Source organism: Bubalus kerabau, chromosome 6, assembly GCF_029407905.1.
Source record: "Bubalus kerabau isolate K-KA32 ecotype Philippines breed swamp buffalo chromosome 6, PCC_UOA_SB_1v2, whole genome shotgun sequence".
In the NCBI taxonomy this organism is placed as follows: Eukaryota; Metazoa; Chordata; class Mammalia; order Artiodactyla; family Bovidae; genus Bubalus; species Bubalus kerabau.
The window spans coordinates 84,227,763-84,250,561 of NC_073629.1; the positions used below are offsets into that span (position 1 = coordinate 84,227,763).

The following is a 22,799-nucleotide window of genomic DNA, read 5'->3' on the forward strand; positions in this document are numbered from 1 at the left end:
ACCCATCTTAAAATCGTGACGACGCAATGAGGACTGAAGCAATACACTGATTACAGCCCAGCAGAAAGGAAGAAGGTGTCCAAGGCCCTGCCAGGACTTCTTCAGGACTCCTTTACATGAAAGAAATCAAGCCCCAGTTGAGTAAAGCCACGCTAACAGTTGTGGGGGGAGGGGTGTGGGAATAAAGAGGGAGGTTCAGTTTATCAGCAGCTGAATGCAATCACTGAATGATATACCCATGATTCCACCAATTTGAGTCTTCATTTTATCATGTCATATTACTATTTTTTGCACATGTACATATACGTTCATTGGATAGTGGTAGTCATAGCATAAACTTTCATATTTTGATTATCCCATAACAGCAACAAGGATTAAATGAAATATTACTGGCATTTAACTGAGGCTCAACCAATATCCATTTCCCTTAAATTTTTTCACTTGAATTTATATTCAGGTATACACAGTAGCTTGCCAGGCTCTTCTGTCCATGGGATTCTCCAGGCAAGAAAACTGGAGTGGGGTGTCATTTCCTTCTCTGAAACAACCATGTATTTAGAGTTAGAACTTTCCACCCCACCCCCACCTCTGGAAAGGGGCTAGAAGTGAGTTCAATCACCAATGGCCAATGATGTAATCAATCATGCCTGCATAATGCAGCCTCCATAAACCTCTCCCCACCTCCAAACAACAGGGTTGAGAGAGCCTGCAGGTTGGAGAACACATTAAAGTGCTGGGAAGGTGATGTGCCCCAAGAGAGCCTGGAAGCTCTCGCATCCCACACACACACTCCCTTCCTCGACTTATGCATCTCTTCCATTTGGCTATTCCGGAGTCGTATCCTTTACAATAAAGCAGTAATAGTGAAGCACGTCCCTAAGTTCTATAAGCCATGCTATCAAATTATTGAACCTCAGAAAGGTGATATGAGAACCCCCAATTCATAGTCAGTTGGTCAGAAGTAGAATTCGCAAACCTGGAATCTGTGCCTGGCTTCTGAAGTTGGGACAGTCTTATGGGACTGAGCCCTTAACCTGGGGGGGCTGTACTAACTCTGCAGTTAATGTCAGAACGGAAATGAATTGTAGGACACATTGTCCAAAGAATCAGAAAATTGGTTGGTGGGTGAAGGAAAAAATTCACACATTTTGTGGGTAAGAAACAGTTTATGAAATATATTAAGAAAAAAATGTACATATTTTTATTATGGCACATACATAGTATCATTCTAAGAATTAAATCCTTAAATTTAAAATGACCTACAATAGAATGGAAGTCAAGTTTTCACATTGGTATGGGCTATATGCTTTCCTTTTTAAAAAAATAAAATAAAAAATATCCTAAACTGCTGACTTTCACATATAATATTAAATGAAGGGAGAAAAATGTTATCTAAAATATGGAAAGTTTTAGTTTTCTTTAAGAAAATCTGTAACAAGAGGATTATTCCATTAGATAGACTTTTTCAAAGTATATTATTATTTTTCAGGAAATTGATGAACATATTCTATTCACACTATTTCATACCTAAAGAGAAATAAAACTTTCAAAACCATAGTGTGATTAGTTTTAGAAAGTCAGTCACAGGAGATGAGCAACCATCCAAAATAATGCAGTCACTTTACACTGATGGATGCATATACCTTTTAACTCAAATTAAAATTTAATGGAGAAAGTAAAATACTTTTACTGCACATATTAAGATGCAAATTTGCCCAAATGTACTTGAATCTTTCACAAGAGAATTCTAAACTCTAATTTTATAATTTACACTTTGATTAAACATGGTCAATAGCTCAATCAGTTAGAATCTCAAATCTTAAAATAATTGAACTTTTGCCTTTTACATTTAATCAGAGTTTTATAACCACTTTTTCCCTAAACGAATTAACCATCTAATAGAAATAATGCTTTTTATTTCAGTCCTTTATAACAAATGCCCAAAGTTATCATTCTTTACAGATTTGGGAGGAAAGATAAAGTGCCCCATTAATGAACAAGTGGATATTAATAGTAAAACTTCATCATAAGACACAATGTCTTTGAGATTAACATTTTCTACGTCATACCAAAATCAGATGAATCCAGATAGCCAAGGTGACCTTTCCTTTTTAATATATCTTTTTTTCACATAAAAATTCTGTATACTAAGCCATATAAGGGTCAAACAAACTCAGCACCCCAAAATGATGTAGGCAGGAAGAGATACAATTGTGGCTAAGTTATCTCGAGATTTCTTTTTCCTTTTAAAATATAGACTCTATATGGCAATTTTCTGTGCACACTAGAGGGAATACGAGCTTCTAGAGCCAGGCAGAATAGGCACTAATGTTTTCCAAACTAGTAGGGTTAGTTACACAAATATAACACTATGACCTTGAAGTTACAAGAAAATTATTACCTGATACCAGTATACATAAAGAATTAGTCATTACTATACATGAAAGTTTAAAATGACACAGACGTGGTACTCAGTAAAAAAGCCAGATAACAAAAAAGTACCTATTGTATGATTTTACATGAGTTCTAGAATGGAAAAAAATAATTTACAGTATTAGAAGTCAGAAGCAGAGAACTTTCTGGGTGGATGAAACTGTTTAATATCTTGATTGGAGTGCTGATAACATGAATGTATGTGTGTGTGTTTGTGTGTGTGTAAAAGTTGCTCAGTTGCATCAGACTCTACGATCCCAGGGACTATAGCCCACCAGACTCCTCTATCCATGGAATTCTCCAGGCAAGAATACTGGAGTGGGTTGCCATTCCCTTCTCCAGGGGATCTTCCTGACCCAGGAATCCAACCCAAGTCTCTTGCATTATAGGCAGTTTCTTTACCATCTGAGCCACCATTATGCAGTTATCAAAATTAAGAAAATGGTTCCATAAAATTGCATTTAAGACTTTTGTTAAGAAACAAACGTTCAACTCATAAAGGGCAAGTCACTTCCTTAGGTCTTTCCCTTTTCTGACCTTCTGTACAGCCTGCGTTAGCAATGAAATATCTAATTGTATTTCCAAAGGCATTAGTGTAATACTCCTGTGCGTCTCTTGTCCTAATTTCTCACACTCATCTCCACCTGCAGTGGACCACAGCCGCAACATTATAAACTCCTTGGAAACGTCCCCTTTTTCCTTCCAAGTCAAACATTCCAGAGTAGTCCTCTCTCACATCCATGTGTTTATTCTCTCCTTTACCCTTAGTCCTCTACCAATATTCTTAATTTACACATAATTTTTGGCAGTGGAACTCAAAGGTAAACCTATCAGAAACTCACCATTTACTTAAAAGGCACTAAATGCCAAGCCGTGTTGGGGACTTAAAATATAACATTAACTCATTTAATCCTTTCCCCAGCTATGACACTCAGTCTCATATTTCACTTCCTACTAGTCATAACAAAGTATCCAATATCTGAAAGTATTTCTTTTCATTTGCATCCTATTATACACACAGGGCTTCCCTGGTAGCTCAGCTGGTAAAGAATCTTCCTGCAATGCAGGAGACCTCGATTTGATTCCTGGGTTAGGAAGATACCCTGGAGAAGGGAATGGCTACCCACTCCAGGGTTCTTGCCTGGAGAATCCTCATGGACGGAGGAGCCTGGTGGGCTGCCGTCTATGGGGTCACACAGAGTCGGACACGACTGAAGCGACTTAGCAGCAGCAACAGCAGCAGCAGCACAGTACTATACTGCACATCTCCTATTAGGTTTGGAAGGTCATGTCCCCCACTAATGGGCACACTCATGTCTTTAGGCAGCAAGTGATGACAGAGTTGAATTAGAAAAAGACTGAAGCCAGGTGAATTCTGAAAACATCATCTCAAGGAACTTTATGAAGAAGAATACTCAGAACAAGATCACTTAGATTCCTTTCAGAGTTTCCACACTCAGTCTGCCCACCATTCTTCCTTCCTAGAGATCTTCACTTTCAGTGTGCATCTGACCTCTTAATATTAGTCCTGGAGCCGAAGAGAAGTTAGCTTATGCAAGAGCACAGTGAATACTAACAAAATAGCTCTGCTGAGTCCTATGCAAAAATTAATGCAAAGAAACTGTAAAGTAGCATTTAGCACTAGCTGACACCCTGATGATCTGAAAAACAATATTCTGAAAGGAATCTGTGCATTACTCAGGAAGTCTTCTGAGTAGCAATAAATATTCATCTACAGACCTAACTCCATGGGTCATACCCTGAAAGATTAAAAAGGGGTAGTATGATTTACAGGAACACTTCTGGAGCCTGCTGAGACTGAAATATATACACTGGATCTATGACAGCGAGCCAAAAAAAAAAAAAACATTCAAATGCAAGACTGATCTCCCAAGACAAAGGTTAGGCTGAAGCCCTTAAATGCCTGTGCCAACACAAGAAATCAGCTTGTCAAAGTGCTCACATTAGGAGAAAAGTGGACCTCTTCTCCCTGGAACTGGGAGAACTGAGTAAGATACAACTGATGGAATGCTCCATCTTCTGCACAAGGAAGGAGGGGTGGGTTTGGAAATTTGTTTAAATCTCTTCCAATTTACCCTTACAATTCTATAACGTGAAAAGCAGCTTCAATTCTGAATTCTTTGGCCAGAGTCCATTATTAACACTCAGCACAAGAGAAATTTAAAAAACGGAAATGTCTCTGAAAAGTAATTTGACCACATAAAAAAAGTTGAAACATATTCCTAACTCTTCCAGTACTCCCACTGCTAGGCATCTCTCCTAAAGAAACAAACTCATGATTGTTTAACACTCTCTTCCCTTGGGAACTGGTTAGATCCCTTGCACTAGGACCCTGGGCCTGTCAGCTCCTCCTTGTACCCATTGGTCCAGGTCTGTTGAGTAAAAAGTCTCCAATTTCTCCAACTAGTTGGGCTTACCAGTCTTTCCTTTCCACTCAGACATAAGCTATGCAGAAGGCCAGACAACTTTTTATTGTTTCTATCTAAAACTCGGCAAAGGTCACAGATCACTGAACAGAGAAGTGACATTAAGTCTGAGACACTTCATATAACAAGACAAAATCTTTGTTGGACTAAAATTTAAATAAAAGCATTAAGATTCTTTTCCCATGTAAGTTATCATAGAACATTCAGTGGAGTTCCCTATGCTATTCAGTAGGCCCCCATAGTTATCTGTTCTATAGATAGTAGTATGCATATACATTAATCCCAGTCTCCCAATGTATCATTCCCCCCCGCCACATTTCCCCTTTGGTAACCATAAATTTGATTTCGAGATCCGTGTGTCTGTTTCTGTTCTGTAAATAAGTTCATTTATATCATTTTATCATTTATATAATTTTTATTAGATTTCAGATTTAAGTGATATCATATGATATTTGTGTTTGTCTGACTCGCCTCACTTAGCATGATACATGTATATGCATAATGATTCACTTTGCTGTACACCTGAAACTAACACAGCATTGTAGGTGAACTATTTTCAAATATAAATAAGTAAATAACAGCATAAGGCCAATTAATCCTACCTTTTTCTCATCCCTGGTATATTTTGCAGTACCTCCAACTCTTTCATTTGCTTCTGCCGTCCTATACTCACAGTGCTACACTGCCCTGGTTTTTCTTTCAGCTGTGCTTCTGTTCCCATACCCCACTGCCAAGGCCCACTCAGCCAAACTACCCATCACACTCCACAAAATCTCCTTAAATTGTAAAGAAACCGCCCACAACCTAACTTCCTCCCTCAGTGTTCTCTCAGCCTCCTCTGTTCGTCAGCGGCTCTGCTTCTCAGCCACAGATACCACACTTGAGAGGGCGATGTTCATTCTCTCACTCCCTGGGAAGCTGGGAAAAGGGAATCAGTATTTTCCTAATTCCTTCTCACCACTAGGTCTTTACCCTCCTACTCTTGTTTCAAAAGCTAAGCTCTGTTATGACACCTCTCTTTTTATGGTCCACTTTACTAGCACCCCATCATTTTGAGTAAATAAACTTTCTTCTAAAGGACAAAAAAAAAAAAAAAAAAAACACCCAAGGCCATAGGGTAAAAACTTTTTCAGATTCCAGTCCTCAAGGTACTAACAATACCTGTATTTGTGCTTTCCTTTCACTCTTGGCACCTGAGTCCATAGAGAATATGAGCTTCCTCCTACCAGATATTAAAGGTTAATCTCTGTAGGTGCCATGTCCTCCTCTCCCTCCACCCTCTCCAGGGACTATATTTAATCACCCACTTTCTAGCATCTACATATTCCTTTTCTGGATCTTTCACACTTACAATCTGTGTGTGTGTGTTCTGGATCTTTCACATTTACAGTCTGTGTGTGTGTGTATACATATATACATCCTCTTGCCCCAGTCCTACAATGCCCTCCAGTTGTCTAGGTAACATACATTCTTTCTGCCTCTTCATGATCAGGTTTCTCAAAACACTAGTCTACTCTTACTTTATCCAATTTCTGACTTCTGTTCATTTCTCAACCCACTATTCTGATTTCCACTCTAATGAAACTGTTCTTAGCTTACCAAGGGCATCCATGTGATCAAGTCCCAAGAAAACTTCCATTTTATCTACCATGACCTCTCTCTGTAGTATGTAACAATAGTCTGTAATGATGCTTTTGTTCAAATGCTCTCTTCCCTTAGTTTCTATATCAACCTCCAGCTCATCAGTTTCCTTCTACCTTTTGTTCCCTCCACTTCACCGTTTTCTTCCTCCATTCATGCCCTTAATCTTGCTGCTCTGCAGGACGCCAATGTTGGCCCTGTTCTATTATCACTTGAGCCTCCCCTGGATGACTATTCAAATCCAGGAGTTTCACCTTCACTTGATCTTGTTCCCCAAGTATCCACATCAGGATAGACCTCAACACTAATCCTTGGAGACATGTATTTAATTAACTCCATCTCACTTCATCATTCTATGGATACTTGAACCCCCAACATGTCCCAAACCGAACTCATCATTTTCCTTTCAAACTGTTCATGCTCCTATAATCTTATGCCAAAGAATTAATGGTCCTGCTAGCCATCTAGTTGCTCCATTCAGAAACACAGGTCATCTCCTTCTCCTTCTCACTTCCCACATGTTATCAGCCAACAATCCCCGTAGCCCCTCCAACTCTTAAGTCCAAGCCTTCCTCAATTTGCCCTCGTGTATTTCTTGCTTGAATTGTTAAATTCTTAATTAACCTCCATTATCTGCAAGGAGATCCAACCAGTCCTTTCTGAAGGAGATCAGCCCTGGGATTTCTTTGGAAGGAATGATGCTGAAGCTGAAACTCCAGTACTTTAGCCACCTCATGCGAAGAGTTGACTCATTGGAAAAGACTCTGATGCTGAGAGGGATTGGGAGCAGAAGGAGAAGGGGACGACAGAGGATGAGATGACTGGATGGCATCACTGACTCGATGGACGTGAGTCTGAGTGAACTCCGGGAGTTGGTGATGGACAGGGAGGCCTGGCGTGCTGTGATTCATGGGGTCACAAAGAGTCGGACATGACTGAGCGACTGAACTGAATTTGCACACAACTGAGAGAATACAAAATTATATATATGGTACAATTTTAAGCGTGGGAAATTCTCACAGTAATCATTTAATATAGTGGGCTTTATTCAAAATATTTTTCTGCACTTTACAAATGGTCCACCATAAACATGACCTGTTGTTGTTGTTTTTAATGAAGCTAAAAGAAAGCTACTTTATAATGTAAAAATGCAGAGGAATAATATCATACCATGCATCAGTGGTATATCTAGAAGACAACATTCCTGCGTATGCTGAAACCTTGGAAACAGCTTGAGTCCTGGAGAGTTGATACAGAGGCAAGTCTTCTTGGTCCCTTCTCTGAGCCACGACAGGAAGTTCAACAAGCAAGCCAGGACCCTGCACATCATTTGGAATCATCATGCCTAAAGAGCAAAACCAGATGTTGGTGAGCACAGGATACATTCATTCATTCTTCATTCATTCAACAAAGAGTTATGGATATCTACACAGGCAGGCCCCTTTCAGGTAGAAGACTTATTTACACTAAACTAAATAAGCAAAATATTTAACATGTCAGATGGTGGCAGTGCTATGGTAAAAAAAATTCTGTGAGGAAGGGAAATAAGGATTGCTCAGTGGAAGAGGGTTACAATGTTAAGCATGGCTTTAGTGAAAAGATATTATGCTAGCAATATGAATCTTTTATCAAAAGAATCTTTCTTATAAGTCAGAAAGAGAAAGACAAATACTGTATGGTATTACTCATATGTGGAATCTAAAAAATACAACAAATTAACAAATAAAACAAAAGCAATGCAGATTCACAGATACAGAGAACAAACTAGTGGTTACCAGTGGAGAGAGAGAAGCAGGGAGGACCAATACAGGGATCTGGAGGGGAAAAGGGTTATTATTGGATTATGTGAAACTTTTTTAAAATGTAAAGGATCGTAGAATTTAAAGAATCTTTCAATTAAAAAAAAAAAACAACTAATCTCCTTTACGATGGAGATTATCTCCTTATCTTACTATAAATTTTCCTTCGTTGATCTAGGCTGTCTCAATTACAGACACAGTAACATTTCACTAACTTAAAAAAAAAAAAAAAACTACACAGAAAAACAAATAATCAAATGAAAACACATTTTTGAAGGGGCTTTGTTTATAAATTCCAAAATTCTTTTACATTTGTTATCTTATTTAATTCTTACATTAAACTAGTTACAAGAGATACTAGCAATCATATTTAATAGATGGGGAATTCCAGGCTGAGGAATTTTGCCAATTAGAATGTGTGAATTTACCTAACATGTCATCTGTGTCACTTTCCTATAACAGAAAAAAGGAATAACGAGGGCAGGGCTGTGCAGGCAGTCTTATGGTACATGTTTAGAGAGCTGCATGCAGGCTGGCATAAACCCATTCATCGCTCTTAGGATACACCTCAGTATCCATTACATCTAATCCATTACAAATTCCCAGCCAATCTTTTCTCATTGTGTTATACAAATATAAAAAATGGTGTATCAAATGCCTCCCTTAAATCCATACATTTATAGTATATTTTGGAAACTTGGCTTATCAGAAAATTAAAATTGATCACTAGGATATATACTCCTCTAAAACTTCTCCTATAAGCATCACTTAAACTTTCCATTTCTTCATATTGAACAGATTTTCTAGTAAACTCACTTGTACTTCTGCTTTTTATCTTGTCTAGACACTTTGAGTCAGGATCTGATCAGTTGGTAACACTGATTAATACAGTATAGGAAATACAGCAGAGAATCTGAAGCAGGGGGTGAAAGTAACTGTAACACTCAGGTGGTATTAAAGGAAGTCTCAGGTGCCTGTCCCCCATCACCAGGCAGCCCTCAGCCCATCCCCTGGGCCCTCATTCACACATGCAGTCAAATCCATAGATGCGCACCACTGCTCTAGCTCCCTGTGTCTACCCCCTCCCCTAAGGAGGGACTGGGTGGGATGGAGATTCTGCAGAAATGGCCTAAAATGAGAGTTGAAAGAACAAAAAACTGGCTCTATTTGCAGAGCTAATTCCCATCCAGCTACACTGGTAAAGCAGCCTATTAAATTACAGCACTGAGTTTCATAGGATGCTGCAGTTTGTTTAAAACTTTCACTACCTGCTCCACACAGGGCTGCCCATACCCTTTGCCCTCTCCTCCTCCTTAGCAGTGCTCAGGTACACATCTCTCCCCTCTCACCGTGCTTGACACAGGCGACTTAACAGACCTGCTTGTCAGGTGCACCATGGTATCTGGGAGCCCGTAAAATAAATCATATCCTTTGGGGCCTATGCAGTTGTTAGGTAACGGCCACAACAGGAAAACACAGTTAGGAAAACAGGAAAGTTAAAAAAAAAAGTCTCTGGATAAACGGAAGTTAATGCTACCAGGAGAAGAATGGGAGTAATTTCAAAAAGGTCTATACTTAGTGAGGTGCAAGAAGAGAAAGATAAACAAAATAAAGGCAAGAAGAATCTGTGCAGAAAAGGGGTTGCTGTACAACTTAGCAACCAGACAAGAAAAAAATAGGGAACTGGCATACTGATAAATCATGCCAGAACCGGCATGCTGTTAAATCACCACACAGGAGCAGCATATCACCTTCTCGTGCAAGAAATAGTCCTTGAGCACCCACTATGGTAACATAATGAGATATAAGCCTCGCCCTCCAGAAGCTTATTGTAAGAGACCAATATGTGAATTTGCAAGTGTACCTGACTCTGGGTGCAATGACAGAAATTCATCCGGGTTCACTGGAGGCCCATTTTAGGTAGGGCCAATCAGACTGGGAAATACAACTACTTTCTGTCTTTGAGGATACCTGATATTAGAGCTGACTCACTGGAAATGACCCTGATGCTGGGAAAGACTGAGGGCAGGAAGAGAAGGGGGTGACAGAGTATGGGATGGTTGGACGGCATCAACACAAAGGACATGAATTTGAGCAAACTCTGGGAGATGGTGAAGGACAGGGAAGCCTGGCATCCTGCAGTCAATGGGGTCCCAAAGAGTCGGACATGACTTAATGACTGAACAACAATTTTAGATTAAGTACAGGGTGAAGAATAGCCCTTTACATATAGGTTTTCAAAAATAACTTTTAATTCAATTGCTCATAAGTAACTCTTAAAGTCTCTGTAGTCAAAAGGCTACAGATTTGAAAAAGGCCTTATAGAACACTTAGCCCAATTGCACCATTCTACAGCTGCGGAAATGGGGAAGCTTGGAGAAGGGGGTGGTTTGCCTGGTAACATAGCAGATTAATGGCTTAGTACTGAGGGACCTGGGAATGAAACTGTACTGACTCTGTATCAATAATTTCTCAGTTCACCCATGGTTAGCATTAATCCAAGTATTAATCACAGCATTCTGGCAGCTCTCAAAAATTTTTTTGCTATGAATGCTCAAAAATAAATTCACTGATAGTTGAAAATTTTTCCAAAACACATGTGGTTATGAACACTTTCCTAGTGAGGACAGGCCTAAGGTATACAAATGTAGCTAAACACCTAAAGCTATAATCTCCAAAAATAGAATCCAAGTGCCTTGATAAATATTAGATTAAGGCAGTACAGTAGTTTGATTGATGGTTCACCTGGATATCTATATCTGCCATAGAACCTATAAATGAAGCCTTACATGGAGAAAAGGGCTTTGCAAAGGTAACTAAATTAAGCATCTTGAGATGAGACAATCCAAGCAGGCCTTAAATCCAACAACAGGTGTCCTTATAAGAGACAAAAGAAGAGAAGACATGGAGAAGAGGAGAGGACCACGTGAGGACAGAGGCAGAGATTAGAATGAAACAGCCACAAGCCAAAAGATGCTGGAGTCACCTGAAGCTGGACAGGGAAAAGAACAGATTCTTCCCAAGGCCTTCAGAAGTAGCACAGCGTATTAATTTAGGACTTGCTGCTGCTAAGTTGCTTCAGCCGTCTCCGACTCTGTGCGACCCCATAGACAGCAGCCCACCAGGCTCCGCCGTCCCTGGGATTCTCCAGGCAAGAACCCTGGAGTGGGTTGCCATTTCCTTCTCCAATGCATGAAAGTGAAAAGTGAAAGTGAAGTCGCTCAGTCATATCCGACTCTTAGTGACCCCATGGACTGCCGCCCACTGGGCTCCTTTGTCCATGGGATTTTCCAGGCAAGAGTACGGGAGTGGGGTGCCATTGCCTTCTCCAATTTAGGACTTAGAGGCTCCAGAACAGTGAGAGAATTAAGTTCTGGTGTTCTAAGCTGCCAGGTGTGTGGTAACTTGTTACAGGGCCCTGGGAAACTCATGCAGACAGCAGAAGTCAGAGGAAATAACTTTGGAGTCTCTTAAATGATACGCAGAGGAGGGCTCAGAGGAAGGTTGAATCATCCCATGAGGACAAAGTCTCTCCCCCTATCTTTCTCCTAACTCCAATGTCCATCTTCACAAACACTCAGCCCATATTTCCAGCCCACTGCTTTCAATCCTGACAGTATAAAACAGCGAATGGTTCTCAAGCTGGGGCAATTCTGTCTGCCAAGGGACTTCTTGACATTGTCTGGAGACATTTTGATTTTGATCATGACTAGGAATGGGAGTACCACTGGGATCTAGGGTGAGAAGGCAAGGAGGCTGCTAAACATCTGACCATGTGCAGGGAAGCTCTCCATAACAAAATTATCTGATCTGAAACAATGCTGGATATTATTATAAACTATTAATATCAATGGTAATCAAACACATTGATTCATTCATTTGTGCCATAACTCTTCCTCAAGTATTTAATAGAGGGCTACAGAAATGTGGTGAATTTAAAAAACAAGACAAAAAACAGTATACGAGGAGAATTTTTGTGAAAAAAGTTACATTTTTCTCCTAGCCACAATCAAGTTACACATTATGAAAAATTGAATAGATTCACTTAATCTAAGATATTCAAAATTAACTATCTTAATTTTTTAAATTAACTATTCATGATGTATTCTGACTGGCAGGGAACTGGCAATTGTTATCATCTCAATGCCTTCAATCTTCAACAGCATTAAAAGAACCCCATTGTTTTAGATTTTACTTGATAGAATGTTGAATTCATATAAACCAGTTCTATAACTTTCTACAGGTATCTCACTCTCCTAACAATATATTATCATATAACACAAGAACTGCCCATAGAGAAAGACTTTTCCCATAAGTAGAGTCAAAACAGGTGAAAGACAGCATAAATCCTGAACAATGGTTCTATAAATCCCAATTCTTTGAAAGAACTTACCAGTCCCTCCTAGGGAATATTAATATTACAATGACATTTGATACTGCAGTGTTGGATAAGGAAAGATTACTTTTTAAAGTCAAGTTTTCAAAATATATAAGAATCAATATGGGAAGAGACAAGGAGAAGCACTATACTACTAGAATTCTTTAATGGAAACTAAGTTATTAATGTGCCAAAATTGACTGTAATATATGGCCATAAAAATGTTTCATAAATGTTTAAAATATGTCTCTCTTTATTAATATTTAACAACCCCATTCAATGAGCTAACAGTATCACTTAATAGCATCAGAGATTTTAATATATATTAGTAGAGACTTATTTCAGATCAGTATATGGCACTAGTTTTAGTTGTAATCCACACAGCTAATAAAAAGCAAAATGAGGCAGAGAAAATGCAGCCCTCACAGAAAGCAGAATCTGAAAGCTCTAAGTTGAAATATGAGTCACATTACTTTTCCAGATATTTAGAAACAGATTAATTAATAAGCAGATTTCAATTCAAAAAAAATAATGAATGAAAATGACAGTAAAATTTGTCATATGTACAAATAGTACTGAAAGATTGCAAAATAATGTAACTTGTGTTTATGACAAATGAAAATCACAAACCTAAATCCAGACTACTCTTTGTTAATGAATTAAGATTTTCCAGATCATCAAATCTGCCTTGTTGAGTGTTTCCTTCAGTTGAGGGTATGGAGGAGAGGGAATTGATGCCAAAGTTCTCTTTCATCTTGAGAGGAAGAAAAACAGAAATGCATTAGCACTTTATGATAAAATGTGGAACACCATAATGTTGTTCAATCCAGATCATAACGATAGTGGAAAACTGGCCCTGCAAACAGGCCTTCTCAAGTAACGTTTTATACTGTGGTAAGCAGTTACAAATGCTACTAACAATATCTGCAAGAGACCAGGCTAGTAAAAATCTGTTTTTTCCAAACGCTGGATTTTTTAACAAAAAAATTATTTTATAAACATTAATAAATGCATTCAAATAAACATTCACCAAGGTAGAGGAATAAACAATCTATCAAGGCAAGCAAGGTCAATGGTTGATACACATTACATTCTAGATCATGCTGGATCACAACTTAAATAGCTTCATTGCTGATCTGGAAACACCTGGTGAATTTTCATAGTTCTAAGCCTTTGCTATGCCCCCCCTTACACTCTTATCTACCTAATAAACAACCTGTTCCCCGAGCCTAAAACCCACAGATAAGCACAGTCAGCAGTTATTACGCTTGCCCTGTCTTCCTTTTGTACACGTGTCTTTTATGGTTTTCCAAAGTTATAATCTTCCAGAACATACAATTTTCACTGATGTATTTTATTATGATATTAAAAAAACATTTATATGTATGAAATTAAATTGCAACATATGGCCACCACAGACATATACCTTCAATCAGGGGTTCCCAACCTCCAGGACCTAATGCCTGATGATCTGAAGTGAAGCTGATGTAATAATGATAGAAATAAAGGGCACAATAAATGTAATACGCTTGAATCATCCTGAAACCATTCCCCCACCATGGTCTGTGGAAAAACTGTTTTCCACAAAACCAGTCCCTGGTGCCAAAAACACTGGGGACCACTGCCTTAATTCTTTTAAGGTTAATAGCACCGTGTTATTCTCTGTTCTTGGAAATTTAGGTTGTCCAAAACAAAAATATAAATTTTATTTTTTACAACAGTCCACATTTTTTCATGATTATATGGGTCACACTTCAACAGTAAGAAAAATACCGCTCATAAGCTGATGTATCAAATACTGCTAGATTTTATCAAACAGATTAGGAATATAATTGAGTATAAAACTATATCAGATACCCGAAGGAGCTAGAGTACATAGAATTCAACTCAAATATTAAATAGAGGTGAGAAAGGAAATATGACTAGGTAGTATTCTAGAATAAAAGAAGAAGAACTTCTTAGAGCAGAGACTAGGAGGAGATGGGAGCCACTGAGTATTTAAAAAGAAAAAAATTTACAATCATTTTTGAACAGTTTGGTTATTTTAATTAATGGCAATTATGACTGAAGAATAAGAATTGATATGTAAATCTGCGGTTTCAATAAGGTGGATATGAAAGGTTAGACCTTTAGAAAAATCAATTCAGTTTTTTTCCTAAATAAGACAATGAGAGCATAAATTTAGTCTCAGACAAAAAGAATCAGATATTTTCAAATAGAGAAAAGGACTTAGACATGTTTCCAAAGACTATTTGAAGATGGCCAATAAGCATGTGAAACTTTGCTCACTGTCACTAATCGAGAATTACAAATCAAAACTACAGCGAGCTGCCACTTCACACCCATCTATAAAACAGAAAGCAAGTGTTAGTGAGGATGTGGAAAAATTAGAAAATCCGTGCATTGCTGGCAGGAATGTAAAATGGCACAGCAGCCATGAAAACAGTACGTGATTCTCCCAAAAATAAACAGAATTACCACATGTCCCGGCAATTTCACTTCAGGGTGTGTACCACCGAAAATTTGGTTTTTAACAGATGTTTGTATAGTAGTGTCCACAGCAGCATTGTTCACAATAGCCAAAGACAGAAACAACCCAGATGTCCATCAATTGATGAACAAGCAAACCAAGTGGGGTATATACATTCAATGGAATGCTATTCAGCCTCAAAAAGGGAGGAAATGCTGACATGTGCCATGTATGAACCTTGAAGACATCACGCTAAGTGAAATAGGTCAGACACAAAAGATACATATTGTATGATTCCATCTACATGAGGTTCTTTGCAGTCAAATTCTTAGATGCAGAAAGTAGAACTGTGGTTTGTTGCCAGACGATAAAGGAAAAGGAGAATGAGCAGTTTATTGTTTACTGGGCACAGAGTCTCCATTTGGGAAGATGTAAAAATTCTAGACATGGGTGGTCGTAATGGTTCTTCAATAATGTGAATATTCATTTCATTCCATGAAAACTGTAAGCCTAAAAATGGTTAAAATGGTCAACTTCATATAATGTATATTTGATCACAACTAAAAATAAAGAACCAGATCTATCAACCTTGATACTTTTATCCTTCAACTAAAATGGAGTAAGGGAGTGGTGGAGAAAGATAAGCTTATAAGTAGTTGGGTACTGTTTGCACTCCACAAACATAGCTATACTTGTAGCCCAAAATAGATATTATCAAATATAATGAGGACAGAATGATAGATAATGTTTCACTGCCTTCTAGAGGACACCCTCTAAATAGAAGAGTACCGGGAATTACATATTTGTAAGGCATGTGACTGTGTTTTTAAAATCCACTCACCCAGAGCTTATAATATTAAATAATAAATGATCACCATGAAGGAAAGTTATGACCAACCTAGATAGCATATTCAAAAGCAGAGACATTACTTTGCCAACAAAGGTTCATCTAGTCAAGGCTATGGTTTTTCCTGTGGTCATGTATGGATGTGAGAGTTGGACTGTGAAGAAGGCTGAGCGCCAAAGAATTGATGCTTTTGAACTATGGTGTTGGAAAAGACTCTTGAGAGTCCCTTGGACTGCAAGGAGATCCAACCAGTCCATTCTGAAGGAGATCAGCCCTGGGATTTCTTTGGAAGGAATGATGCTAAAGCTGAAACCCCAGTACTTTGGCCACCTCATGCAGAGTTGACTCATTGGAAAAGACTGTGATGCTGGGAGGGATTGGGGGCAGGAGGAGAAGGGGATGACAGAGGATGAGATGACTGGACGGCATCACTGACTCTATGGACATGAGTCTGAGTGAACTCCAGGAGTTGGTGATGGACAGGGAGGCCTGGCGTGCTGCGATTCATGGGGTCGCAAAGAGTCGGACACGACTGAGCGACTGATCTGATGGAGTCCACCATAATGACAGTAAGACAAATAAAGATCCAAGCCCATCCTGATCATGTTGGCACAACTGTTACAGAGGATGAGGATATTCCACCCAGAAATATGCCACTTTGGCAGAGAGATTATTCCGAGCTGAAGAAAAAGAAGAGACACAGAAAAGTTTCCTATCCTCCCCTGGTTCTCAATCACCAAAGACGACTCTAGACTCTTTTCACCTCAGAGATGACACTAAGAGAAATGTATATGGCAAACATTACTAAAACAACCCTTATGTTCCATCAATTTCCCCCATAATATTTACCTTCACACAGTAGCTAACCCTAAAAGCCTGAATCCCTTTCCCTCTATCCTGACACTCGTCTACAAATGTACTGTCCTCCAGTAAGATGCTGCATAAGCCCAAGTTCTAACCCCTCCATTGGGTGACCTATCACTGAGTTTTTCCTGTGTGTATGCATGTTGCAGGTGTTAATAAATTGTTTTTCTTCTGATAATCTGTCTTTTGTCAGTTTAATTTCTAGGGTCCCAGCCAAAGGAACCTAAGAAGGTAAAGGAAAATGATTTTCTTTCCTCACCTACACTCATCACTGTGGGATATGGATGGGAAATGGGGAAAATAGCTAATGCCCATATGTCCAGAAAAACTATAATTCAAAAAGATCCATGCACCCCTATGTTCATAGCAGCACTATTCACAATAGCCAAAACATGGAAACAACCTAAATGTCCATCAACAGACAGTGGATAAAGAAGATGTTTAGATATATGCAATGGAATACTACTCAGTCATAAAAGAGAACAAAATAATGCCATTTTCAGCAACATGGATGCAACTAGCAATTATCATAGCATATTGAAAAGCAGAGACATTACTTTGCCAACAAAGGTCCATCTAGTCAAGGCTATGGTTTTTCCGGTGGTCATGTATGGATGTGAGAGTTGGACTGTTAAGAAGGCTGAGCACCGAAGAACTGATGCTTTTGAACTGTGGGGTTGGAGAAGACTTTTGAGAATCCCTTGGACTGCAAGGAGATGCAACCAGTCCATTCTGAAGGAGATCAGCCCTGGGATTTCTTTGGAAGGAATGATGCTAAAGCTGAAACTCCAGTACTTTGGCCACCTCATGCAAAGAGTTGACTCATTGGAAAAGACTCTGATTCTGGGGAAGATTGGAGGCAGGAGGAGAAAGGGACGACAGAGGATGAGATGGCTGGATGGCATCACCGACTCGATGGACGTGAGTTTGAGTGAACTCCAGGAGATTGTGATGGACAGGGAGGCTTGGCGTGCTGCGATTCATGGGGTCGCAAAGAGTCGGACACGACTGAGCAACTGAACTGAACTGAACTGAAACACCATATGAAATCTAAAATATGACTCAAATGAACCTATCTATGACACAGAAACAGAATCATGGACATAAAGAACAGACTGATGGTTGCCAATGGGAATGGAGTTGGGGAAGAGATGACCCTCCTCCTGGTTGCAGTCAGTAGATATAAGCTTTTATATATGAATGGATAAACAACAAGGTCCTACTGTATAACACAGAGAACTATATTTACTATCTTATGATAAACCATAATGGAACAGTTAAAAATGTGACAAGGAAGCCTGGCATGTTCAGTCTATGGGGTCACAAAGAGTCAAACATAACTTAGCCACTGAACAACAATGTATCTATAACTGAATCATCTTGCTGTACAGCAGTAATTAACACAACATTGCAAATCAACACTACTTCAATTTAAAAGACAGAGTTAATGCCCCAAAGCAGGAACATATAATTACTTAAAGAAAGTAAATACTGGTTAGGTAAGACACATTAGGGCTAAAACAATCTTAATCAATGCCAGTTTAAGGAGCCTATCGTTTCCTACAGGTTACCTAGCAGAATCAGAAAGCTGGGAAGTTTAACAAAGTTAGTAACTAGGATGTGTGTCCTTCAAACTGTGAGCACTGAATGTTGTTTAAACAAACTTTATAATGAGCTTGATAAATAATAGAGGAAGTGGCTACCCTGTGGATTGATTGGATCATCAATAAAAACTTACAAGAGGAATTTTTTAAAACCTAACGTTATGCAATGATACTTGAGATATTCATGGGGTCGCAAAGAGTGGGACACGACTCAGCGACTAAACTGAACTGAACTGATGGATTAAAAAGTTACTATATCTCAAACAGCGTAGATGGAAATGAAGATGGTAAGGTTGAAAAACAGTATTGAAAGATCAAAAAGTGATTCTAGTAATAATGTAGACTCTGACATTAAATATGCATTGAAGGAATATGAGTAAAATTCCATCATTAAATCCAAGAACAGGCAAACACCTGATATTTTACAGCTTTTAAAATAGGGACACTTAACTAAATATATAAAGTAAATATTATGAATATACTATTCATCTATATCTCTAAAAGTTTATATATTAAAATGGGACTATATTTCAGGTTGACTTATATTTGAGTAAATGGAAAAAAATTATTTTTATAGAAGAAAACAGACATAACAAGAATATTTATTTATATATTTATAATTTGCTCCATATAACTAAATGTTGTGTTTGAGGTCAAGCACTTAGCAGACACAGGAGTGGGACTGAATGGGACTGGCGGAGATAGAAAAAACCAGTGTCAACAGCAACATACCAGGTGACTCTATGTCACCTCTTCCCACATGCTTAACATAATTCCAAAACATCTGTTCTCTGGTAGACTGCCCAGAGTCCAGTATCAAGGGTAATCCTCAAGGGTTCCTTAAATACATAAATATAGCATCTAGCATAGCAGAGAGACCCATAATGAAATGGAAAGGGGAGGAAGGTCGAAGGGAGGCAAGGACAAAACCCAGCTCTATCTGCCCTGTGAGAGAACAAAGAAAGGCCACTTTGCACATCACTGCAGGGAAGTTGCTGACCTCACTGAGGAGGGCACCGTACCCTTCCGAACGCGCTGCTACGTACTCCATACAGAAAACTTTCTCTTCATTTGCCTGGAAGTTAATTTGGGTCAGGAAATAAACAAAAATAAAACATTAAAAACATCCCTACCAAAAGATTCCAGTTGGTGGCCAGTTAACCCTAATTTTATTTTTAAAAATAAGTTTACTGGTGATTTAATAGCAAGAGCTAACCTAGTAAATACAATGTTTTCCTACCAAGTTGTCCACAGGCAGTATCGCTAATGTAAAGATAATTTTCTAGAGTTCAGTGACTTTCTATTTAGTATTATATATAAAACAGAGGACAGTGTGGATAAGCAAGACAGAAATAACAAATCTTTTAATCAATCTTGCCTTGATTTTCCTTGACAAGCACATTATATGAGAAATACAGAGCTATATCTCCCTGAGGGATTTTTTTTTTTTTAAATCACAAATGATGAAAGAACTCTTCCTTGAAATGGGTATCAGGAGGAAAACATCACTAAAAAAGCAAGGTTAAAAAACAAAAACAACAAAAATCACATCATAACAGCAAAGCAACTATAGCTTATTAACTCCAACTAGAAGTTAAACAATAAAGAAATGATGAGCTTTTGCTTAAAACCAACACACTGTAGGGTACATTTTTGGGAAAAAAATGTCCAATGATGAAAAGATCCATTAAATTGTGTTCGTGTGTTTAAAAGTTACATGACTGATGGACAGAGATGGTGAGGGGCGGAGTCAGGAAGGATGCGGAAGATGCATTCCAATCCCTTACCATTTCTTCTGGGTTACAGCCGCACTGTTGCATGTCCTGAGGATACATGCTCATCATGCATCCCGCTTCTTGAGGCTCGGGCAGTTCACAATCCGGGAACCACTGTGTACCAAAGTGAACCTCCTTCATAGATGGAACAGGAGCAGATTCTTGGATGTGTGATGAGGGATACGACTCCAGAGATTGAAGTTGGTCTTGATAGAGCTCATATTCTTCATCAACAAGCATTTCTCTTTCTTCACCCATCTCCTGCAACCTAGGGACCATAAATTCATGCATTTCCCAGGTCTCCTTGCTATTGTCTATCTCTTTTTGTTGGGACCGAAAAGCCTTTCCCAAATCTAGAAATGGTTCATCCACAAGCTCTTCTTTAAAATAGGGCTCATCTCTAAATCCCTGTGAATAAAAATTGCAAAACAAAACAAAACAAAACTTTAAACTCTGTCTTAAAGCTGCACTCTACACATTAACTGGAAAATAAACCCCTGGCATAACTGCAGTAACAGTATTATATGTCATGCATGGTTAACCCAAACAGCTCTCCATTACAATAGAGGAAAATATAACCTTACTGCCACACAAACCTCAATCTGGAAAAGAAACAACAAAAGAGGCAACAATCTGCCTTTGGCAAGGTGTCGGAGTAGTCTAAAAGGTTCGTTACACATTAACCACCTGAAAATTCTCAGAAGCAGGAGTTTTGTGAAACTGCTACACTGAATGTTTAACTCATGCATCTCATATAAAAAGTAATACATAAGTATGTATTACCATCTCAGAAGAAAGCAAAGACTTAAAAGTCAGGATTATCAGGTTTATGTAACTCAAAAGTTCATGGCTCTTTGACTGTTTACAAAACCTTCTCTATAAACTAAAGATATAAGGAATATGTGCAACTACTTTGAGTATAACTCTTTTATAATACACCATTTAACAAAAGATGATTTTTGCATTTGCATTAATAATATAAAACAAAAAGGAATGAATACAGTATGCTCTTCAATTAATTCAAACTTCACTAATCAAAAGAGCAAGAATATAGAACTAAATAAAGCTAGATGGTCCACACACATGAGCAGAAATTTTGTTGAGTTCTTAGGAACACTTGAGGAATATATGAATCTGCTGAGCCTTTGACCTAACTTCAAGGGACCTGAGGGTGCTAAGCACAATAAGGCCCAATTCCCTCTGAAGGATCAATGACATTTCCTATTTTAAGTCCTATTCATTAAATATCAATAAATGTACATTCGTGAAAAGAATCTACACCTTGCCATTGCTTCCTCACTTGCAGCTAGACATCATTGCAGGGACGCTTTTAAGTTAATCTAGTAAGGCAAATACTGTAACCTAGTTATTTAAAAAAAGAAAAAATGGTATTTAGAAGGTATATTTAAACATGTCACACAGTTAAGAAATTGTAACAAAAAATGTATAAACTGAAAAAAATATATAATGGACACTACAGGACTACATATCAGGTTTCGACACTGTCAACAAACTATGCAAAGAATATCACAAGACAGTTGTTATCAAGTTAAGAAAAAACATACTCTAACTGCTGAAAGCAAAATAAACACAATTCACTTTAAGAATGAAAAAGGAAAAGTTTCAAAATATACTTTCTAATATTAAAGCATAAAGTAAGGTTTGACTAAATAATTCTTCTTTAGAAAGTATTCATTTAGAAGTTCTTCTGGGGGGAAAAAAAGTTCTTTAGTATAGCTCTTGTTCTACAGCATTTTAAATGCAGGTCTGTTTTCAAAACTCTCTCTACTCTCAAAATTTTAAGAGTGTATTAGTGATATAAAGTCAGGTATGTTTGTTCTTTGAAAATGCCTTATACCTAGCCGATGTCATTTATGGAGGCAATGTGATACAAAAGAGAAAAGATTTCAGTTTAAAAAAAATTTTTAAAGGGGGAGAGTATTTAATTTGTATCTATTTAGACAAGACAGTAAGAACAAACGTTTGTCTTCTTTATAATAGCAACTGTTTAAATGGGGAAAAAATGTACTAAATACCTGGGGTGCTTCAAGTATTAAAGATGAATTTATATCATGAATTGTTCCTGAAATTTCAGTCTTGTCTTCATTATTGCTTGAAAGTAAAATGCGACTTTCTTCCTCTTTATCACCTTCCTGAAAACAGAAGCATTTAAAACTTTTTTAGCATGATTGAAGAATTGTTTTGTAAACCATGAACCTATTTTTTTATTGAGTTCTAACTGAAACTCCAATACTTTGGCCACCTCATGTGAAGAGTTGACTCATTGGAAAAGACCCTGATGCTGGGAGGGATTGGGGGCAGGAGGAGAAGGGGACGACAGAGGATGAGATGACTGGATGGCATCACTGACTCGATGGACGTGAGTCTGAGTGAACTCCGGGAGTTGGTGATGGACAGGGAGGCCTGGTGTGCTGTGATTCATGGGGTCGCAAGGAGTCGGACATGACTGAGCGACTGAACTGAACTGAACTGAACTGACATACACGGAGAAGGCCATGGCACCCCACTCCAGTACTCTTG

General features: G+C 38.3%; 1 protein-coding gene across 4 annotated transcripts in view; it reads right to left on the reverse strand.

The window, feature by feature from the left end:
* PATJ (PATJ crumbs cell polarity complex component) overlaps positions 1–22,799 on the reverse strand; it is a 383,451-nt gene that overhangs the window by 245,390 nt on the left and 115,262 nt on the right. For all 4 annotated transcript variants that reach the window (XR_008715910.1, XM_055585657.1, XM_055585656.1 and 1 more), the window contains exons 19-22: positions 22,295–22,411; positions 20,271–20,666; positions 13,329–13,452; positions 7,692–7,866 (exon numbers count right to left, since the gene is read on the reverse strand). Coding sequence is in view for 3 of the 4 variants with exons in the window: in XM_055585657.1 (XP_055441632.1) it covers positions 7,692–7,866; positions 13,329–13,452; positions 20,271–20,666; positions 22,295–22,411 (812 nt within the window). In the remaining variant the exon portion in view is untranslated. The remainder of the gene's footprint in view (positions 1–7,691; positions 7,867–13,328; positions 13,453–20,270; positions 20,667–22,294; positions 22,412–22,799) is intronic.